The sequence below is a fragment of the Mercenaria mercenaria genome, chromosome 8 (genome assembly GCF_021730395.1).
Source record: "Mercenaria mercenaria strain notata chromosome 8, MADL_Memer_1, whole genome shotgun sequence".
Lineage (NCBI taxonomy): Eukaryota > Metazoa > Mollusca > Bivalvia > Venerida > Veneridae > Mercenaria > Mercenaria mercenaria.
The window spans coordinates 35,264,315-35,286,128 of record NC_069368.1 but is presented as its reverse complement, the minus strand read 5'-3'; the positions used below and the strand labels follow the sequence as shown (position 1 = coordinate 35,286,128).

Genomic DNA, 21,814 nt, shown 5'->3' with positions numbered 1-21,814 from the left:
TTTTATACCTACTGGCCTAGTTTTTGACTGCACGTGACCCAGTTTCGAAACTGACCTAGATATCATCAAGGTGAACATTCAGATCAATTTTCATGAAGATCATTTTAAAAACATGGCCTCTAGAGAGGTCAAAAGATTTTTCTAATTTTAGACCTACTGACCTAGTTTTTGACCGCAGTTGACCCAGTTTCAAACTTGATCTAGATATCATCAAGATGAACATTCAGACCAACTTTCATACAGATCCCATAAAAAGTATGGCCTCTACAGAGGTCACAAGGTTTTTTATATTATTTGACCTACTGACCTAGTTTTTTATGGCACCTGACCCAGTTTCGAACTTGACCTAGATATCATCAAGGTGAACATTCTGACCAATCTTCATGAAGATCCATTCAAGGGTATGGCCTCTAGAGAGGTCACAAGGTTTTTCTATTTCAAGACCTACTGACCTAGTTTTTGATCGCAGTTGACCCAGTTTCAAACTTGACCTATATATCATCAAGATAAACATCCAGACCAACTTTCATACAGATCCCATGAAAAATATGGCCTCTAGAGAGGTCACAACGCTTTTTCATTATTTGACCTACTGACCTACTTTTTGATGGCACGTGACCCACTTTCGAACTTGACCTAGATATCATCAAGATGAACATTCTGACCAATTTTTATGGAGATCCATTCACAAGTATGGCCTCTAGAGAGGTCACAAGGTTTTTCTATTTTTAGACCTACTGACCTAGTTTTTGGCCGCACATGACCCTGTTTCGAACTTGACCTAGATATCATCAAGATTAACATTCAGACCAACTTTCATACAGATCTTATGAAAAATATGGCCTTTAGAGAGGTCACAAGGTTTTTCTATTATTTGACCTACTGACCTAGTTTTTGATGGCACGTGACCCACTTTCAAACTTGACCTAGATATCATCAAGATGAACATTCAGACCAATTTTCATACAGATCCCATGAAAAATATGGCCTCAAGAGAGGTCATTATGTTTTTCTATTTTTTGACCTACTGACCTAGTTTTTGAAGGCACGTGACCCAGTTTCAAACTTGACCTAGATATCATCAAGTTTAACATTCTGACCAATTTTCATGTAGATCTCATGAAATATATGGCCTCTAGAGAGGTCACAAGGTTTTTCTATTTTTAGACCTACTGACCTAGTTTTTAACCGTACATGACCCAGTTTCGAACTTGACCTAGATATCATCAAGATGAACATTCAGACCAATTTTTATGAAGATCCATTGAGAAATATGGCCTCTAGAGAGGTCACAAGGTTTTTCTATTTTTAGATCTACTGACCTAGTTTTTGACCCCACATGACCCAGTTTCGAACTTGACCTAGAAATCATCAAGGTGAACATTCTGACCAACTTTCATAAAGATCCCATGAAAAATGTGACCTCTAGAGTGGTCACAAGCAAAAGTTTACGGACGGACAGACGGACTGACGCACGGATGACGGACGCCACGCGATCACAAAAGCTCACCTTGTCACTTTGTGACAGGTGAGCTCAAAACACAAGATACTATGCCAATTCATGTGTGCAAGTTTGATTTAAATCAATTGCAAAATGTGGGCTCTATTGTGTTTACAAGAAATTGTTGACGGACGAAGTGTGATCACAAAGGCTCACCTTGTCACTGTGTGACAGGTGAGCTAAACAAGGGCCGTCAGTGCACAGTGCGCTTGACTATTCTCAGTGCTTGATAGTATAATATAAGCTATGAGTAAAACTATAACATTACAATAAGCATATTCTAAGTCGAAAAGGGGCCATAATTCAGTCAAAATGCTTGATAGAGTTGCCTCCTCCTTTTTAGCTCACCTGTCACAAAGTGACAAGTTGAGCTTTCGTGATCGCGCAGCGTCCGTCCGTAAACTTTTGCTTGTGACCACTCTAGAGGTCACATTTTTCATGGGATCTTTATGAAAGTTGGTCAGAATGTTCACCTCGATGATATCTAGGTCGAGTTCGAAACTGGGTCACGTGCGGCCAAAAACTAGGTCAGTAGGTCTAAAAATAGAAAAAACCTTCTGACCTCTCTAGAGGCCATATTTTTCAAAAAATCTTCATGAAAATTGGTCAGAATGTTCAACTTTATGATATCTAGGTCAGTTTCGAAACTGGGTCACATGCCATCAAAAACTACGTCAGTAGGTCTAAAAATAGAAAAACCTTATGACCTCTCTAGAGGCCATATTTTTCATAAAATCTTCATGGAAATTGGTCATAATGTTCACCTTGATGATATCTAGGTCAAGCTCGAAACTGGGTCACATGCCTTCAAAAACTAGGTCAGTAGGTCAAATAATAGAAAAATCTTGTGACCTCTCTAAAGGCCATATTTTTCATGGGATCTGTATGAAAATTGGTCTGAGTGTTCATCTTGATGATATCTAGGTCAAGTTCGAAACTGGGTCATGTGCGATCAAAAACTAGGTCAGTAGGTTTAACAAGAGGACCATGATGGTCCTGAATCGCTCACCTATCCCCACATGACCCAGTGTTGAACTGAGTATGACGTCATTATTTCTATTATTTGACATAGTGACCTAGTTTTTGAGCACATGTGACCTAGATATCATCAAGATAAAAAATTCTGACCAATTTTCATGAAGATCCATTGAAAAATATGGCCTCTAGAGAGGTCACAAGGTTTTTCTATTATTTGACCTAATGGCCTAGTTTTTGAAGGCACGTGACCCACTTTTAAACTTGACCTAGATATCATCAAGGTGAACATTCTCACCAATTTTCATGAAGATCTCGTGAAAAATATGGCCTCTATAGAGGTCACAAGGTTTTTCTATTTTTCGACCTACTGACCTAGTTTTTGACCGCACATGACCCAGTTACAAACCTGACCTAGATATCATCAAGCTGAACATTCTCACCAATTTTCATGAAGATCCGTTGAGAAATATGGCCTCTAGAGAGGTCACAAGGTTTTTTTCTATTTTTAAACCTACTGACCTAGTTTTTAACCCCACGTGACCCAGTTTCGAACTTGACTTAGATATCATCAAGGTGAACATTCTGACCAATAATCATGAAGATCTCATGAAAAAATATGGCCTGTAGAGAGGTCACAAGGTTTTTCTATTTTTAGATCTACTGGCCTAGTTTTTAACCCCACGTGACCCAGTTTTAAACTTGACCTAGATATCTTCAAGGTAAACACTCTGACCAATTTTCATGAAGATCCATTGAAAAATATCGCCTCTAGAGAGGTCACAAGGTTTTCCCATTTTTAGACCTACTGGCCTACTTTTTGACCGCACGTGACCAAGTTTCAAACTTGACCTAGATATCATCAAGGTGAACATTCTGACCAATTTTCATGAAGATCCATTGAGAAATATGGCCTCTAGAGAGGTCACAAGCTTTTTCTATTTTTAGGTCTACTGACCTAGTTTTTGACCCCACATGACCCAGTTTCGAACTTGACCTAGATATCATCAAGGTGAACATTCTGACCAATATTCATGAAGATCTCATGAAAAATATGGCCTCTAGAGAGGTCACAAGGTTTTTCTATTTTTAGATCTACTGACCTAGTTTTTAACCCCACGTGACCAAGTTTCGAACTTGACCTAGATATCATCAAGATGAACATTCTGACCAATTTTCATGAAGATCCATTGAGAAATATGGCCTCTAGAGAGGTCACAAGGTTTTTCTATTTTTAGACCTAATGACCTAGTTTTTGATCCTACGTGACCCAGTTTCGAACTTGACCTAGATATCATCAAGGTAAACATTCTGACCAACATTTATGAAGATTTCATGAAAAATATGGCCTCTAGAGAGGTCACAAGGTTTTTCTACTTTTAGACCTACTGACCTAGTTTTTGAACCCACGTGACCCAGTTTCGAACTTGACCTAGATATCATCAAGGTAAACATTCTGACCAATTTTCATGAAGATCTTATGAAATATATGGCCTCTAGAGAGGTCACAAGGTTTTTCTATTTTTAGACCTACTGACCTAGTTTTTGATGGCACGTGACCCAGTTTCGAACTTGACCTAGATATCATCAAAATGAACATTCTGACCAATTTTCATAAAGATCCCTTGAAAAATGTGACCTCTAGAGTGGCCACAAGCAAAAGTTTACGGACGGACGCACGGACGGACGACGGACACCACGCGATCACAAAAGCTCACCTTGTCACTTTGTGACAGGTGAGCTAAAAATAGAAAAACCTTGTGACCTCTCTTAGAGTCCATACTTGTGAATGGATCTTCATAAAAATTGGTCAGAACGTTCATCTTGATGATATCTAGGTCAAGTTCAAAAGTGGGTCACGTGTCTTCAAAAAGTAGGTCAGTAGGTCAAATAATGAAAAAACCTTGTGACCTCTCTAGAGGTCGTATTTTTTAAGGGGTTTGTATGAAAGTTAGTCTGAATGTTTATTTTGATGATATCTAGGTCAAGTTCAAAACTGGGTCAACTGCGTTCAAAAACTAGGTCAGTAGGTCTAAAAATAGAAAAACCTTGTGACCTCTCTAGAGGCCATACTTTTCATGGGATCTGTATGAAAGTTGGTCTGAATGTTCATCTTGGTGATATCTAGGTCAAGTTTGAAACTGCGTCAACTGCAGTCAAAAACTAGGTCAGTAGGTCTAAAATTTGAAAAATCTTTTGACCTCCCTAGAGGCCATATGTTTCAATGGATCTTCTCGAAAATTAGTCAAAATTTTTATCTTGATGATATCTAGGTCAAGTTCAAAACTGGGTCACATGAGTTCAAAAACTAGGTCACTTTGTCAAATAATAGAAACAAGAGGACCATGATGGTCCTGAATCGCTCACCTCTTCCCACATGATCCAGTTTTGAGTATGACGTCGTTTTTTCTATTATTTGACATAGTGACCTAGTTTTTGAGCTCATGTGACCCAGTTTTGAACTTGACCTAGATATTATAAAGATAAAAATTCTGACCAATTTTCATGAAGATCCATTGAAAAATATGGTCTCTAGAGAGGTCACAAGGTTTTTCTATTATTTGACCTACTGACCTAGTTTTTTAAGGCACGTGACCCAGTTTCAAACTTGACCTAGATATCATCAAGGTGAACATTCTGACCAATTTTCATGAAGATCCATTCAAGGGTATGGCCTCTAGAGAGGTCACAAGGTTTTTCTATTTCAAGACCTACTGACCTAGTTTTTGATTGCAGTTGACCCAGTTTCAAACTTGACCTAGATATCATCAAGATAAACATTCAGACCAACTTTCATACAGATCCCATGAAAAATATGGCCTTTAGAGAGGTCACAACATTTTTTCATTATTTGACCTACTGACCTACTTTTTGAAGGCACGTGACCCACTTTCGAACTTGACTTAGATATCATCAAGGTGAACATTCTGACCAATTTTTATGAATATCCATTCACAAGTATCGCCTCTAGAGAGGTCACAAGGTTTTTCTATTTTTAGACCTACTGACCTAGTTTTTGACCGCACATAACCCTGTTTCGAATTTGACCTAGATATCATCAAGATGAACATTCAGACCAACTTTCATGAAGATCCATTGAAAAATATGGCCTTTAGAGAGGTCACAAGGTTTTTCTATTATTTGACCTACTGACCTTGTTTTTGACGGCACATGACCCACTTTCAAATTTGACCTAGATATCATCAAGATGAACATTCAGACCAACTTTCATACAGATCCCATGGAAAATATGGCCTCTAGTTAGGTCACAAGGTTTCTCTATTATTTGACCTACTGACCTAGTTTTTGATGGCACGTGACCCACTTTCGAACTTGACTTAGATATCATCAAGGTGAACATAATGACAAATTTTCATGAAGATTTCATGAAATATATGGCCTCTAGAGAGGTCACAAGGTTTTTCTATTTTTAGACCTACTGACCTAGTTTTTGACCGCACGTGACCCAGTTTCGAACTCGACCTAGATATCATCAGGATGACCATTCAGACCAACTTTCACACAGATCCCATGAAAAATATGGCCTTAAGAGAGGTCACAAGGTTTTTCTATTATTTGACCTATTGACCTAGTTTTTGATGGCACGTGACCCAGTTTCGAACTTGACCTAGATATCATCAAGGTGAACGTTCTGACCAATTTTCATGAAGATCTTGTGAAATATATGGCCTCTAGAAAGGTCACAAGGTTTTTCTATTTTTAGACCTACTGACCTAGTTTTTGATGGCACCTGCCCCAGTTTCGAACTTGACCTAGAAATCATCAAGATGAACATTCAGACCAACTTTCATACAGATCCCATGAAAAATATGGCCTTTAGAGAGGTCACAAGGTTTTTCTATTATTTGACCTACTGACCTAGTTTTTGATGGCACGTGACCCAGTTTCGAACTTGACCTAGATATCATCAAGGTGAACGTTCTGACCAACTTTCATGAAGATCTTGTGAAATATATGGCCTCTAGAGAGGTCACAAGGTTTTTCTATTTTTAGACCTACTGACCTAGTTTTTGACCGCACGTGACCCAGTTTCGAACTTGACCTAGATATCATCAAGATGAACATTCTGACCAATTTTCATGAAGATCCATTGAAAATTATGGCCTCTAGAGAGGTCACAAGGTTTTTCTATTTTTAGACCTACTGACCTAGTTTTTGACGGCACGTGACCCAGTTTCGAACCTGACCTAGATATCATCAAGATGAACATTCTGACCAACTTTCATAAAGATCCCATGAAAAATGTGACCTCTAGAGTGGTCACAAGCAAAAGTTTACGGACGGACGGACGCACGGACGGACGGACGGACGACGGACACCGCGCGATCACAAAAGCTCACCTTGTCACTTTGTGACAGGTGAGCTAAAAACGACGTTATACTCAAAACTGGGTCATGTGGGAACAGGTGAGCGATTCAGGACCATCATGGTCCTCTTATTACAGACTGGGATCATGATGGTAAGCAGAATGCAAATTATCAAAGCAATGTCTCAATGGGCTTTGAAAATATTTGGGGTGGTACGCAAACTTTAACATTTGTGTGACGCTCACGCTCACGCCGGGGCGACTAGGATAGCTCCCCTATTCTTCGAATAGTCCAGCTAAAAATTAGACTATCTACCATCAACTACACTTGAACATAGTACAACTTGTTCACACCAATTAAGTGTAACTATTTAGTACCATTCATAAATCAACTAGGACACCTTTACTATTTAATGAAATGTTTGAAGATAGCTGTGCAAAGTTATTACCTGCAATAAAGCTTTATAGACAAAATTTCTCTACTTGAAGTCCTTTTATTCAGTTGTTTATTACAACTATGTACAGTTATATGCCGAACATTTCACAGAACATTTTTGTATATACTATTAAATGTGTAATTAAGTACGGCAGTAACGGCCTTTGGCATCCTCTTCACAATTGCAGTCAGGTTAAAGTTTTTTTAACTGGTCTTCATAATCATCAAACTTCACATAAGGATTGGGCTAGCTACATGTACCTAGCTACAAGTACTCTGTTACTAAGTTAACCAGGAAACCAATATCAGATCACACACTGTGACACGGCATAAACAAATACAGGTAACAGTTACCAATGCTCTTCACAAGTAATTTAAACAAGTCTGTAAAATATATAATATTATGCACCCAATGATGGCTTTCAAGAATTATTTTTATATCATTTTCTGTCGCAAATATGTTGCAAGCTTGGCCTTAAATCTAAATCATCCCCAAAACAGTACAAGATTTTACTGACCACAAGATATCCCTACATGAATTGAAGTCCTTGAGCTACTCTGACTTCGATTTACAGAGCCCAAAGGGTTGCCTAGGTAATCCTGTGAAATTTGATCTGTTTTTGGCCCACTCATTCTCCAGTTCCAGACTGGCAACCATTTTGTTTAGAGGTGATTCTGACCTTTGACCAAAAACAATATGTCGTCTAGTCCACATACAATCATCTATAAAGTTCGAAGACAGTTGGCCAAAGCCCCCACAAGTAATTTACAGTTTATCGTTCCTGTGACCAAAGCGAAAACCGAACAAAATCACTTTCTAAGAATGATAAGATTTATTTGACAGAAAATATTAGTTCATGCAATCATAATACACAATATTTATCAACAAAGAAAATGGCAGGATCAAAATGAGAGGGTACAATTTTAAGAACTGCCCTACACTGAAATGAAATGTTTCTTTTGTGTGGTGTCACTTTTAAATATCATCTCTCTTCAGCTAAAAACAATATTTCTTCAATGTAGATAATATTACTAAGTAGTTACATAACAGGGAGTCTATGATAAAGACTGAGTAAAATATAATGATAACACAAGAGTAATTTGTACCATTTTGCAATGTTTCTGCCAAGTTTAAAGTATAACAGGGCAGAAACTGATGAAAAACAACCATTGATAAACAATAATGATTCATTTATTACTGATACAAGGATCTGTAGCAAGTATCAGGACAATATCTGAAACTGTACTTTGTAGAAAACAGTTTCTTTGCAGAACTACCTTTATACATCATTGCCTGCTTTTAGATAGTAAAACAAAGTGTAAAATAATGAAATTTATTCAAATAGTGTGAATGTCGAGTAAATAAACAAGAAATCGTACAACTACAAAAACACTGTTTCAAAAATGCATGATTGGGTTTCTGCTGACTATACTAGCCTCGGGAGGTTGTCGGCAATGGCCCTGTCCATACAAAACATATTCTATATTTTTACATTAACAAAGCCGCTAAACTGGTAACATTAGCAGTGGTGATCAGTCCCAGTATTCTTTCTAGTAGTATTATCTTTTTTCTAATTAAAAAGGTAAAAAAAAATGTTACACTGGATCTCCAGGCTATAGTATCTTACATCCTTTAAATTTCTTCTACTTTTTTTTTATTTTTTTCGAGTAATACTGAAATAGGTCTCCATTAAATAAATTTGTTTATTCTGACTCTGGCCTACAAAATGCATGATTCATATTTAACTCAACATTTCCATTGAGGGATACAAAATTCAACATGACATTGTCATGATGCGAGCAGTTTAAAGGAGCATGTCTCAAAATTCAAGTCATTTTTTTTCAAAATTAGTAATACCTTTCAACTCAGTAAGGTGAGAGTTTCTGGGCAGTATTTATTTATAAGAACTCTTGTAAAATGTGTAGAAAAGGTTATAAGTAAATCAAACCAGAGCATTTTTTTGAAGATTTAAGCTATAATTTTGGATATGTTTCTATATGTTACAAAAATTGAAATTTTATGTACACCTGCAGGTATGCCCCTTTAAATACAATAACAAATCTAGAAGAACAACTGCTTTTTCAAAACAATAAAATACAAACAAAACTCTATGGAAAGATTTCTTTTTGAAAAAAGTAGTAAAGTATTACAAAGACATTCTTATATATTACAACAGTTTTTCATACTCTATTTCTGGCAGAAAATGATATATATTTACAACCTTTCACTCTTACTTTTTCAGGGAACGCATGACTTCATGTTTCTGGTCTTAGAATATGTTTGATTGAAAAAAAGAAGTTTTATTACGACTACAAACTGCAGACTTCATACTACTGAAGCTCACAAGACCTTAGAACATGTCTGTTTATCAATCACAAATACTTAATAACAACAAACACTTGCATTTCATTTATAGTGGAAGAAAAGAAAATGCTCAAACATGTAGCAAACAGCCTCCTAAAACATGTGGCAATAGTTCTAAATCATGCAGGAGTCAGTACGCCTTGCTGAACATGCAGCAGTCGGTACGCCTTGCTGAACATGCAGGAGTCAGCACAGCATGCTGAAACATGCAGCAGTCAGTACGCCTTGCTGAACATGCAGCAGTCGGTACGCCTTGCTGAACATGCAGGAGTCAGCACAGCATGCTGAAACATGCAGCAGTCAGTATGCCTTGCTGAACATGCAGCAGTCGGTACGCCTTGCTGAACATGCAGGAGTCAGCACAGCATGCTGAAACATGCAGCAGTCAGTACGCCTTGCTGAACACGCAACAGTCAGCATGGCATGCTGAAATACACAGCATAAACTGCAACTAGCATTCAGTGTGTAGTGAACAGAAATACAACACATAGTGGCAATAAAGATATCATTTTCTAGAAGTTACACAATTAAAATAAAATCAAAATTTTAGTGCTCTTTTTAGTATATATGTTTGAACATGTGCAAAAAACAAGTAACCTTATAATTGCTGAATATGTCCAGTCTAGAATATTGCACAAATAAATTCATCTATAGTAAAAACTGTTAACTGCTTTCACTAAACGTCAATATCCTACCACTGGCAGAAATATTGTTTATAAAATATAGGAACATCAACATACTTAAACTCTGTACAAATTTCTTCTATAATTAAGCCAACAATATTTTGTTGCATTATAAAGGATAAAGGTGACTTACACACACTCATCTGGAAAAATGCCATCCACTCAAAACTTGTTAAAAAATCAGATGTGTTTAGAAAAAGTGGCCTTTGGTAAAAGTTCCTGATGTAGGATTTTTTTTTTTCAAAATATCCCTGGGAGGGAAGTTTTGCCAGGAGACACCTTAGAAATGATATACAAAATGAACATTCAAATACAGTTTTATTGATATTTAACACTGGCTTTAACTTCTACAAGATATGCAGATGAAAATACTCAAATTGTGAAAGTGGAGCTTCCTGATTTTGAACCTCTAACTACAAAGGAATACAAGAATCTCTCACTGGTTGAAGGTGTAAAAATAATTATCTGACTTGAGGATAACTGTTTGAGGCAGTAATGAGGCCCTGCCGTGCTACCACAAAAACAGTTACCCGAAAACTGGACATTTCCATCCACACCTACAACCGGTGAGATTCTTTTTCTTCCATACCATATTCTTCAAATAACAGAAGAAAAAAATAATACAAGAGTGCCACTGTCACAAAATACGCCTGTCGGATGAAAACTGTTCGACTTAGAGAGCGGACAAGGCTAAATTTGCACGTTTTCAAGTAATTCAAGGGCAATTATCCGAGAGTGCCAGGGGCAATTTGGGTGGTTATCGAACCTGACCGAGATATTATGCCTACAAACATTGTCAGCATGTTTGGTGAAGATCGGATGAAAACTGTTCGAGACCGGACAAGGCTAAATTGGTAGTTTTTCGAGTAATTCAAAGTCCATAATCCAAGAGTGCCTGGGGCAATTTGGGTGGTTATCGAACTTGGCCAAGATGCCCATAAACATTGTCAGCATGTTTGGTGAAGATCAGATGGATACTGTTCGACTTAAGAGAGCAGACATGCTTTGGACGACCCCACCGTCCACCACGGGTGTTCACATAATACACCTCGCTCTTTATACATTCATTTATAAATTACAGCACAAGAGCCACCTTACATACCAGAGATATTCCATGACTGGAAAATATGGGAAAATCCTGTTTGGCATGCAAGAAAACCTCTTTGCATCTCTTTTGATAAGGAAATAAAAATGTGTGTCAATGTCACTGTAAGTGATTGCAGGTGTCATGTGCTTTTTACATGTTTTACAAAATCTTTGTAAAATTAATATACAAAAATCTGACATAAAGACTTCTTGAATATATAAAACATGTATGGTATCAACAAACTGACCTGAAATCTTACTTTTAACATCTGAATACAATTATGAGTAACACAGGGAGTATATGAAAATATCAGCAACTTTTGAGGGAGTAATAATTAAGGATTTTGATACATTTTGTACACACTGATTTGACTTCTGAAGATATTCTTGTCAACTGTAACTACAATTTAACTGTAAAAGTGGTCTTGATTATGACATGTCAGAATAGACATGTAAATTTATGCGTACTTATATTTTCTCAATGTTACTGAATTCATGAAACTAACAAACATTTCCATGTCACTAACTTTTCCACTTAAACAGTTACTGGTATAAATAAATTGCAGATCCTTTGGTTTACAACATGTCCACGTTAATCAATGAACAAAAAAAAATATACAAGTGACAACAATACTACATTCACCACTGAACAAACACATAACACATGCTGACTAAAGTTTATCAAAAATTAATAATGCTTAAACAAGAAAAAATTCTGTACAATGTCTTGAACATCTATGTTCAGCAGGAAATCGACAAAAACCGCTCGCTATGCAGCACAGTACATCCTGAATGTCTCTACACAGCCAAAACTGGCAAATTAGTTTTTCAAGATAGACCACAGCTACTTTACAGTTTTTCAGAACAATGATGAAACACTGAATAACTCTTCTTACTGAATTTTCTTTAAAATCTTTAGAATAAGTCGCTATTCAAAACACACACTTGCATCTAGTTCTATTTTGGTACATGTTTACAACATTCTGAACAACTTCATTACTGAGATAAAAATTCTGCATTTCATATACAATAAATGCCTCAATTGTCTGATTAACATTTCTTTCAACAAAGGAAAAACCAGCAACTAAGCTGAACAAAAAACTGTTGTAACACACTGAGTTTAAAGAACAAGTTACCACAGTTTTCCATTCAACCCTCAAAATTTACAACTGCCATCTAAAACTAATTACGCACTTTTAGCAAAACCACTCAAATCCTCTAAAAGTCAGTATTAGTATATATTTACAATTAAATCATTTTATTGACCAATAAATACATTTTATGTCAATCTGGAAAAATACTTCCTGAAAGAACAAAATTCCATAAAACGAGTCTACATGAAGATGTTTCAAGCAACACTACAACTAAACTGTTTGATCCTCCACAAGAATGTATTGAAGGCAGTGTTCAAGAGTCAAAATATAGAAATACATTTCGAAATCTGACAGAATTCTCTTTGTTTCTAATAATACACAAATTTATGCTAATTTCATGAGAAAATGAAGACAATGGAAATAAAATTTAAAACTCTGTACTAACCTTGCTGTACTATAAAGCAGGTCTGATATGTTAACCCTTATCATGCTGGACATGATTGATTCTGCCTTTGTGACCAATGTAGATCATGATCAGCCTGCACATTCATGCAGTCTGATCATGATCTGCACGGTTCGCCATTCAGTCAGTACCTTTTTGGTAATCACCCCTTTTAACAGTTAATGGGACTGTCCAAACTGAACGATGGACAAGTTCATTATAGAAATTTAGCAGGGTAAGGGTTAACAGACACTTAAGGTAGTGGATGCGAAAATGACAATTAGCAATTTTCATGCAATTACATAATCCTGTATGATAGTTCAGCATTCTTTGGACAAAACAAGTTTTTTTCTGAGAATGTCAAAATCACATACTGAGAGTACATAATTAAATCAAAAATGCTGCTAATCATTATGTGGCCTTATGTGTACAAACCAATAAACATTCTTACATATCACAATGTTTCAAATGCAAATCATAAATCTCAAAATGTCATGAAGTGGCATAAACAAGGATGGAATAGATGAAAACCAAACTATTAATTAAAATTATGATTACTTAAACAACATTTTCAAAATCTACAATTTATTTGCTCTCATTAAAAAAGTGATATTTAACATGGAACTACAGTCATGGTTGACATTTTACAAAAGTCATAGTTAGAACTTAAGCAAGAATGAGCAGTACCTTAATGTGATAAAAATACAAATATTCTCTTGCAAACAGAAAGAAATAAGTCATGTACTAAGATCAGGTAATTTTTACCATGGGTTCACCCTGCACTGCTATTCACAAAAAAATGGAGCTCACAAATCTAAAACAGAGTGACAATATAAGCCGTCATAATGGTCAAGAATACAACCAGCTATGATTCTGCAAGTTCTTAACAACATGAGTAAGGCCACTGACCATTAAATGATGCCATGATAAAACTTCATATTTTAACAAAAATATGAAAATTCAATTCCTCAGTTGACAAGAAGAAAAACATACATGTACATTCTATTTCTTACCCAAAAATTGTTTGTAGCACTGGAAGTTTTGGAATTTATATACAATTCTTAAAATTTCTATATTTAATTCTTAACAAACCTTAGCACTCAACAAATATCTATAATTATGCAACTGGATAACAATTAAAAGCAATTTGTATACTAATGATATAACTCAATAAAGTTGTATATATTATTAATGTAACAATGAATTATTTAAAATGTATCAACAGAAGGATTCCCCTCAAGTTCAATGTTGTTTTTCCTGATTTGAAAATGAGGTTATCAATTATGGGACTATGTTTGCTCCATTCATAAATCATGCAAGCTATGGCGCTATTGAACTGGGAATGATTTTGTCGTTCACATCTGCATGTTCTCATAGCTGTCACCTAATTTATCAAACCCGGAAGATTGCTATAAATAAGCTACAGAGATGTTCAACAGAAATTCAACTTAGTAATTTCACTGAGAGACTGTGGTGCAGTGGTTAGCAGGGTGGACTACAATGCTTAAGCGATGAATGCGGATGCTCGGGAGGTAAATATGAAACCTGCAATAGGCCTGGAAATAAGTAATTACATCCATTCCAGGTGGGGACTTTTGAGAATAATTCAGACACCTGAGTATTACGCACCATAAAAAGTAACTCGCAAAGAGCTGTTGACTCACGTGAGATAATTTATGCCTAATCATGTAACAGATTACTTCTAAATGCACTGTAAACTAACTGACCATAAAACAATGATTTGAGCTGCGCCATGAGAAAACCAACATAGTGGGTTTACGACCAGCATGGATCCAGACCAGCCTGCACATCTGCGCAGTCTGGTCTGGATCCATGCTGGTCGCAAACCCACTATGTTGGTTTTCTAATGGCGCGGCTCATTTATTGCCTGAAAATCAGTGAAATGCTAATAAATCTCTTTCATAATTAAAAATGCGTTCCTGCACAAAAATTAATATTCTTTATAAATTTCTACAACATTCTGCAAAGTTAAAAAGCTTTAGTTTGATGCTTTTCAACTTTAGTCACCATGCAGCAATATAAAAACTATTGAGAAAAAGAACAAAAAAAATTCTTGGGTCTAGAATATTTTAACGCAGATGGTGCACGAATTAATGTAAACACAGCTCTTTTTCAATGAAGAAAACAGGTAAAGTTAACACAATTTTGTATATTTCATCATCTCGGCGCAAAAAATGGTCAAGTGCTTCTTTATGCAATTACCCCTATTTCAGGCTGCCGTGACAACTTGCAGTATTCTGTACATGTCGTTCAGTGATAAGTGATTTAAACTACCATACTACAAGGTAATAAACCTACACATGTCTCTGTAATAAACTAACAATGGAAATGATCATGTCTGACAAAAAAGAAACACAAACAGGAAGTCTTAGACTTATTACTGAACAAAATGTTTAAGGAAGATCAAAACATAGGTTGAAAATTAAAGTATTTCATCCAATACTTTTACATAAACGCGTTCAAAACAGTACTATAGTTCGTTTAAATCTATCACACCATAAAGGCTATCAAGTTTGTTGCCAGATGATGCTTAAAATAGCACACACACACAAACACAATCTTCCATACGCTGTAAGTCTTCGAGAGAACCATGTAAGTAATACTTTGGGTCCCATAATTTTGTAAAATACGAATATATCCTACTGTGCATTTTATTAACTCACTATCTACCCTAGGTCTATACCTAGGAATGAATGGAAAAATGTCGTAACTTTTTGCATTTAGTAAACAAAGTAAGACAGTATTTTTCAATACACACGCCATATTTGTTTTTCTCCAGCAAAATGCACAATTAAGGTGATAATAAAAGAGTTACATTTTAACAAGTTTCAAGCACCAGCAAAGCAGGGAACTCTATACAACTGTAGAACAGCTAAGATTAATAACCTAGAATATAAGAAGCTCCAATTTGCGAACCCTTCTAAGAACATTGAAATATTTCTTAGTTCTATCACAGGTTCTTTATATTTTCATCTTTTCACTATCATTATCGGTTCCTTCCTTACCTGCAATAAACTTTAAAAAAAAAAAAGCAGAAATAATGGAAGTGGAAGAAATACTTGTATAAAACCTCAAATTTTGAGTATATGCAGAACAACTAAGACAAAACCTACAGTTTTACCTTTCAAGGTCTATTAGTACATTTTGTAACCATTTTTTTGAAATCTTAGTCCTAACACCTTTATCCAACAAACCCTATTTAATAGCAAAAATTGTAAGTTGAGATTTATAAAATGCAGTCATAAGACTTCTACTCAAAATGTTGTCTAGGTGTACTTAGACCCCTACTTATGACTGTTCCCTGTGCATACTACTACCGGAATCAGTAATATCCGACTACATTTCTTTCAAAGTTTGAAACTAACTTCATTCTTTTCTATACCTTCTTAAATTTATTCTCTTCACAAAGTAGGTTTTTATCAGTCTTGGGTAAAATACAAGCATTCACACCCCAAGCCAAAAAGAAAAACAACTCATTTCAATTTTTTGGAGGCTTTAAAGCTATTTTCAAGGACTACAGTCATATTCAAGGACTTTTCAAGGTCTGTGCAAACCCTGCCTGGACTGTGACAACAGCACCATCAGCTTGATATATCTTTCATACGCTTCTAACTATTTGATATGCTGTCACTCTGCCAATGATACAACCTGGGACTATCAATTATTTTTGTCATGAGAATTGGAAATTTTTCACATGAATCATATTTATTATGAACAAAATGGTATCAGGATGCAATACAGATTTAAGACTGAAGTTTCTTCATTTAATCATTATTTGGCAATCAGCACCTTCATTGTTCAGCTGAACTGTAAAATTTGTTGATTAAAGCAATGCACCTTTATTTTTTAAATGATCTTTTTATTTGGCTTTTGATATGTATTTGAAATAGTCACTGAATGAGACCATAATTGTGCAATTCGTTGAGTGGAAAAATATAATTAAAACAATATATGAAAGTTAGGCCATTCATAAAATGTTCAAAAAATTATTTATACAAGCTTTGTAACTTATGTAAGCAAACTTTGTTGTAACTACGAAAACTTCAAAGACTAGGGTGATATAATTCACTACTTTAGGATAGAATTATTTATCATAATTCTGGCAAAAACAATCGAAAAACTTTCTAGCTTACATTATTAAAAGCTAGAGTGTCTGAAAATTAAAATATCTCCAACAGTCGTATCAGTAATACAAAAGTCTAGTGAAGTATGTCAGCTTTTCACATTGCCACCAACAATGACTAATCAAGGAAGGGAATGGGTTCTAGCAAAAAAAGAAAAAAAGTCTTCATTTAATCATGAAAGTTCAACTGATGTATAAAATCCATGCGGTATTAGAAAGAGTGCATTTTTCACATTGGATGACATTATCACAAGGTTTTAGGATTTGCTATTTAGTATTACTGCTATACTGGCTTATAGAGGTCAGTCTCACTTTTCTTTCACAGAAGAGTTTCTGCTTCTGTCACAACATCCAGATGTGCTATATTTGAGCTGTCTTTGTCTACTTCCTGCTCGTCTCGTCAATTCATCGCTAGATCAACACTTATGAACTGTTTAAGACGTTCAAGATATTGCCCATAAAGTTCAACGTCATTGTGACCAGCACCCTCAACCCAAAGCGGTTCTACAGTTCGAGGGCACCTCTCATGTATAGCTAGTCCGTGAGAAAAGTCAATCACTTCATCTTCTGTTCCATGAATAACAAGCACAGGTGATGTAATCTTTTGCACTTTGTCGATGCTGAAATTAGGAAAATGATCTATAAGAATTGAAAAACTTTAGAATACTATAAAATGACATGTAGATAAATTTTTCTTAAACATAAATAATGGACAAGCGTACATGTACATGTACCACACGATAACATCCCAAAGTGTTTAATATTTTTTCAGCACTTGCCTTTCTGATTTACCTATTAAAAGTAATTTTGCTTTCCTGAAACAAATTACTTGTTTCTCAAATATACCAAAACTTTTCTTTTAATAATTTAAGTGATATAAAAATTACATGGATCTGACTTGACATCATAGTGTCCTATAACAGTAATAGATTTAGTGTGTTTAAACACAATGCTGTAATAATATATGATAATAAACTGTGAATTTGAAGTTGGAAGTTAAAATGTCACACTTTTTCAATTGCAATTGGCACAAATTTGACCATATTTTTCGCTGTCATTTTATCAGTTTAAAGTTATGGCATTTAAACTTTGCAATCAATATTTAGTCCATGGCAAAACAAGCCAAGATACTTAAGCATCCCAACAACAGGGCTTCCCCTGGGCCTTATAAAGCTGTAGCCACTTTTTGAGAGAAAGTGCCAAATTGAATCCGAATTGCTGGTATTTGGCCACATTTTATCAAAATTCTTGTAGCCACTTTCAAAAATCTGTAGCCAGTTCTTTGAATTTTGTAGCATTTAGCTACATTGGTGAATGACAGAGGAGGCCCTGCTACAAAGTTTGGTTGAAATACCACCAATAGTTTCAGAGGAGTAGTCTGGACAAACTCGACAAGACAAAATCAATATTATCTTCCCACGTACATTGTATAGGAAAACAAAATTTCTGGGCTATCTACTAGAACAAGTATGCCTTGAACAGTCAGGGGTTGCACTTGTCCAAGTAATTATTAAATAAGTTATATTTAAAACATTTTGTTGTTCAGATTACTCCCCTAACTATAAGAAATATCATTATCAAATTACTATCCAAAATTTTAGTTTTTATTGAATTACTTCATTAGAAGCAAAGTTTTTCCCTATATAACTCTATATAAATTACATAAGCCATGTGACCCCCGGGGCAGGGCCATATTTGACCCTAGTGATATAATTTGAACAATCTTGGTAGAGGACCATTAGATAATGCTACATACCAAATATCAAAGCCATATGCCCTGTGGTTTTGGACAAGAAGATTTTTTAAGTTTTTCATTTCAGTTGCCAAGGCAACCAGAGTTCTGTATGGAATACAATTCTTTGAACAATTTTTAAAGAAGACCATCCATTCAAAGGAATATCCCTGTGAAGTTTCATCACAACTGGCCTGGTGGTTTAGGAGGAGATGTTGTTTAAAGGAAAGTGTGGAGTGACGACAGAAGGTGAGTGATCACAATAGCTCACCTTGCTCAGGTGAGCTAAAAATGGGTATCCCTCGCTAGAATTTGGGGTCCTCAGGATCCCAGGACATTGTTTGGGCCTGTAAGCCAGCTAGATTCCTTCCTCACATGAAGAATCCAACACCCCAAGGGAGGTTTTGAACCCACATCAGTTATTGGAAAGCAACACAGAAGTCAGTGACCTTAACCTCTTGGCCACAGTGACAGAGGCCAAACAATCTTAAAAGTTCAATGATCAAACTTTGAATGAAAACTATATACATGTAAACTTTACAGAAAATTTCTTTCAAATAAAACAAAACAAGAGATGTCTCACGAGTCATGACAGCATGCTCTGCTATTCAAAGGCTTGTCAGTATATAGATTTTCTGTCTAAAATAGATTATGCATTGTCGCAATTCTGGTACAAGTTATGGGATGTGATGCTTTGATCTTGTTCAATCTCATCCAACATCATGATCAGTGTGAAGTTTCAACCAAGTATGTAGATACTTTTAGTAATTTCTGTGCAAAACTTTAACCTGCACTTTTCAAGTCCAACTAAATGGGTGTCCAAAGGACACGTGCTCCCACTCCTGTCACTGTAAGATGTTTGCAACACAAACTTTTAAGAACTTTATGTGCATTTTTCAGTAAGTGAAGGACTCTGGTCTAACTCTGGTCTAGCCTAGTGAAATCCCAAACATAAACCAGGTGCACAACTTCACATGCTATAAAACAACCCTCTAATATCTAATGACTCTTGTATATATTGTGATTGGGGAACAAACTTTTATTTTTTGACCAAGTCAAGGGCCATAACTCTGGTCTTGCAAAGTGAAATAAAAAAGTCTGACAGGTGCACAAATTCACATGCTGGCTAATATTCCTACATAGTTTCATGACTCTTGGTTAAATAATTTTTAGGATATGTGCAAAACAACTTCTATGCCTTTTCATGCATATTTCTGACTAAGTCAAGGGCCATAACTCTTGTCTGGCTGTGTGATATCTCTAACAAATCCCCAGTGACACAGCTTCACATGCTGAATAATATCAATTAAAATCTAATATTTCTTGTAATGTTTCATAAATTTAAGAAGTGCATATGAAATTGAAAGGCTTGTCATTGTGCTTAGTATAGTAAGAATTATAGAAAGCAGTGGCTTGATTTTTTGCCTTGCCTATGGTGCATATCACTGAGTTTTTACCTTGGGAAGGCATCAAAAAACCATGTCCTCTTTGTCTCAGGAAAGGCAACTCTCATTCCAGACATTAATGGAGAGTGCAACACAACTGCTGCTACTTCGTATCGTGATGCTAGATCTACTGTTGGCACTGTCCCTATACTTTGTCCATATAGAATGATATTTTGTGGGCTTATGCCATATCTAGTCCGTAAAGCTTGCCAAGCAGCATCTATGTCTGCATAGAGATTTTTCTCCGAAGGCTTTCCCGTACTTGTACCGTAACCTGAATAATCAAAGCTAAATATATTACAATTTATACGGCTGCCAAGTCCAATATAAAAGCTGCTCATTTGTCCGAGATCAACAGCATTCCCATGACTAAATAACATTGTGAACTTGGCATTTGGTGAACATCTAGCAAACATACACGAAATACGATTTCCCTTCGATGTTCTTGTCTGAAACACTTCTATACAGTCTAATTCTCTTTGGGTGTATTGCCATTCAGCTCTGTCTGTGAGATGAAAGCTGTACCGTGACCCTGTTTCATCCTGAACCAGAGAATATGTTGGTTCTGGTGGAAGAAATGCCAGTTTTGCTGCGATTTTCGACGGACATGGTGGGCAGCAAAATAGGCAACAAAGTTCACTAATTGAAAGCCCGTTCATTGTTATGTTGGTGGTTTTCGATTGTCAAAGATATGTAGTGGAAGATCCAACTGATTTCAATCACGAGATATCATTAGAACACTCATTATAACATGGTCATTGAACCTCTCCCAAAATCGATGAATAACTTTCCTTTCTTTTTTCCGGTGACGTCATTTTCCGGAAGTAATTTTCAGAGTATTTTAAATTCAATTTAGGCATTTATATTTTTCAAATAATATTGCTGAATATACTGAGTTTAAATTGAACACTCTCTGTAACAGTGTTGCACAATAAACATAGAAACGAATAAAAATAAAATTTCTTCGGATATTTCCGTGAAATGTTTAGATCGCGACATATAATTTTTCTGATGAACTGATTGGGTTTAAGACTACTAAATTCATCTGCTCTATTGGCTGCAGCAAAGAGCTATAAAATTAAAGTATTTTATACTTCTTAGGGCTGCAGATGACATTTAATTGCAGACGAATCATACAGAGAAATAAACGTCTGCCAAAATTGTTGATGCCTCTTCGGGGGACGGATTCATTAAGCCAGTCTGTAAAATGCCATGCTAGCAAGACATTTCGACCCCAAGACATTTCAACCCCAGAGACAATTCGACCCCAAGACATTTCAACCCCAACTCCTAAGTATCAAATTTATTCATGGTTAGCCATTGACAAAAATATGGCCGAAGATACTTTCTCCGAAGGTCTCTGTAAAAAGGACACACCAGCAGAAAATGATACTCTGTATATTATAAATTAAATATCTTTTGAAGTTCGTAAAAATACTCTGGAACTATTCATGTATATCTTCTATATGTAATATATAGCTGTTCCATACTTCTTGCTTATTATTTGTAAATGGCCAAAGGCAAATTGTTTTTGCTAATAAACTTGAAAGTATATATTTAACATATTGAGAGTAGAGTTCGTGA

The 21,814-nt window shown here is 35.8% G+C and overlaps 1 protein-coding gene across 1 annotated transcript; it reads right to left on the bottom strand.

The window, feature by feature from the left end:
• Nucleotides 1-8,052: 8,052 nt before the first annotated feature.
• On the bottom strand, nucleotides 8,053-21,154 carry LOC123566591 (alpha/beta hydrolase domain-containing protein 17B-like). The gene is made up of 2 exons (XM_045360845.2): nucleotides 20,243-21,154; nucleotides 8,053-17,673 (listed from the first exon to the last, which is right to left on the bottom strand). The coding sequence occupies exons 1-2, from the start codon at nucleotides 20,887-20,889 to the stop codon at nucleotides 17,454-17,456; spliced, it is 867 nt and encodes a 288-aa protein (XP_045216780.1). The 5' UTR covers nucleotides 20,890-21,154; the 3' UTR covers nucleotides 8,053-17,453.
• Between the last annotated feature and the right edge of the window lie 660 nt (nucleotides 21,155-21,814).

Excerpts from the sequence above, each read along its gene's own strand:
- LOC123566591 (XM_045360845.2), bottom strand. The coding sequence starts at position 20,889 with ATGAACGGGCTTTCAATTAGTGAACTTTGTTGCCTATTTTGCTGCCCA. Across the intron at positions 17,674-20,242 it reads TTTTTTGATGCCTTCCCAAG|CATCGACAAAGTGCAAAAGA; the intron begins GTAAAAACTCAG and ends TCCTAATTTCAG.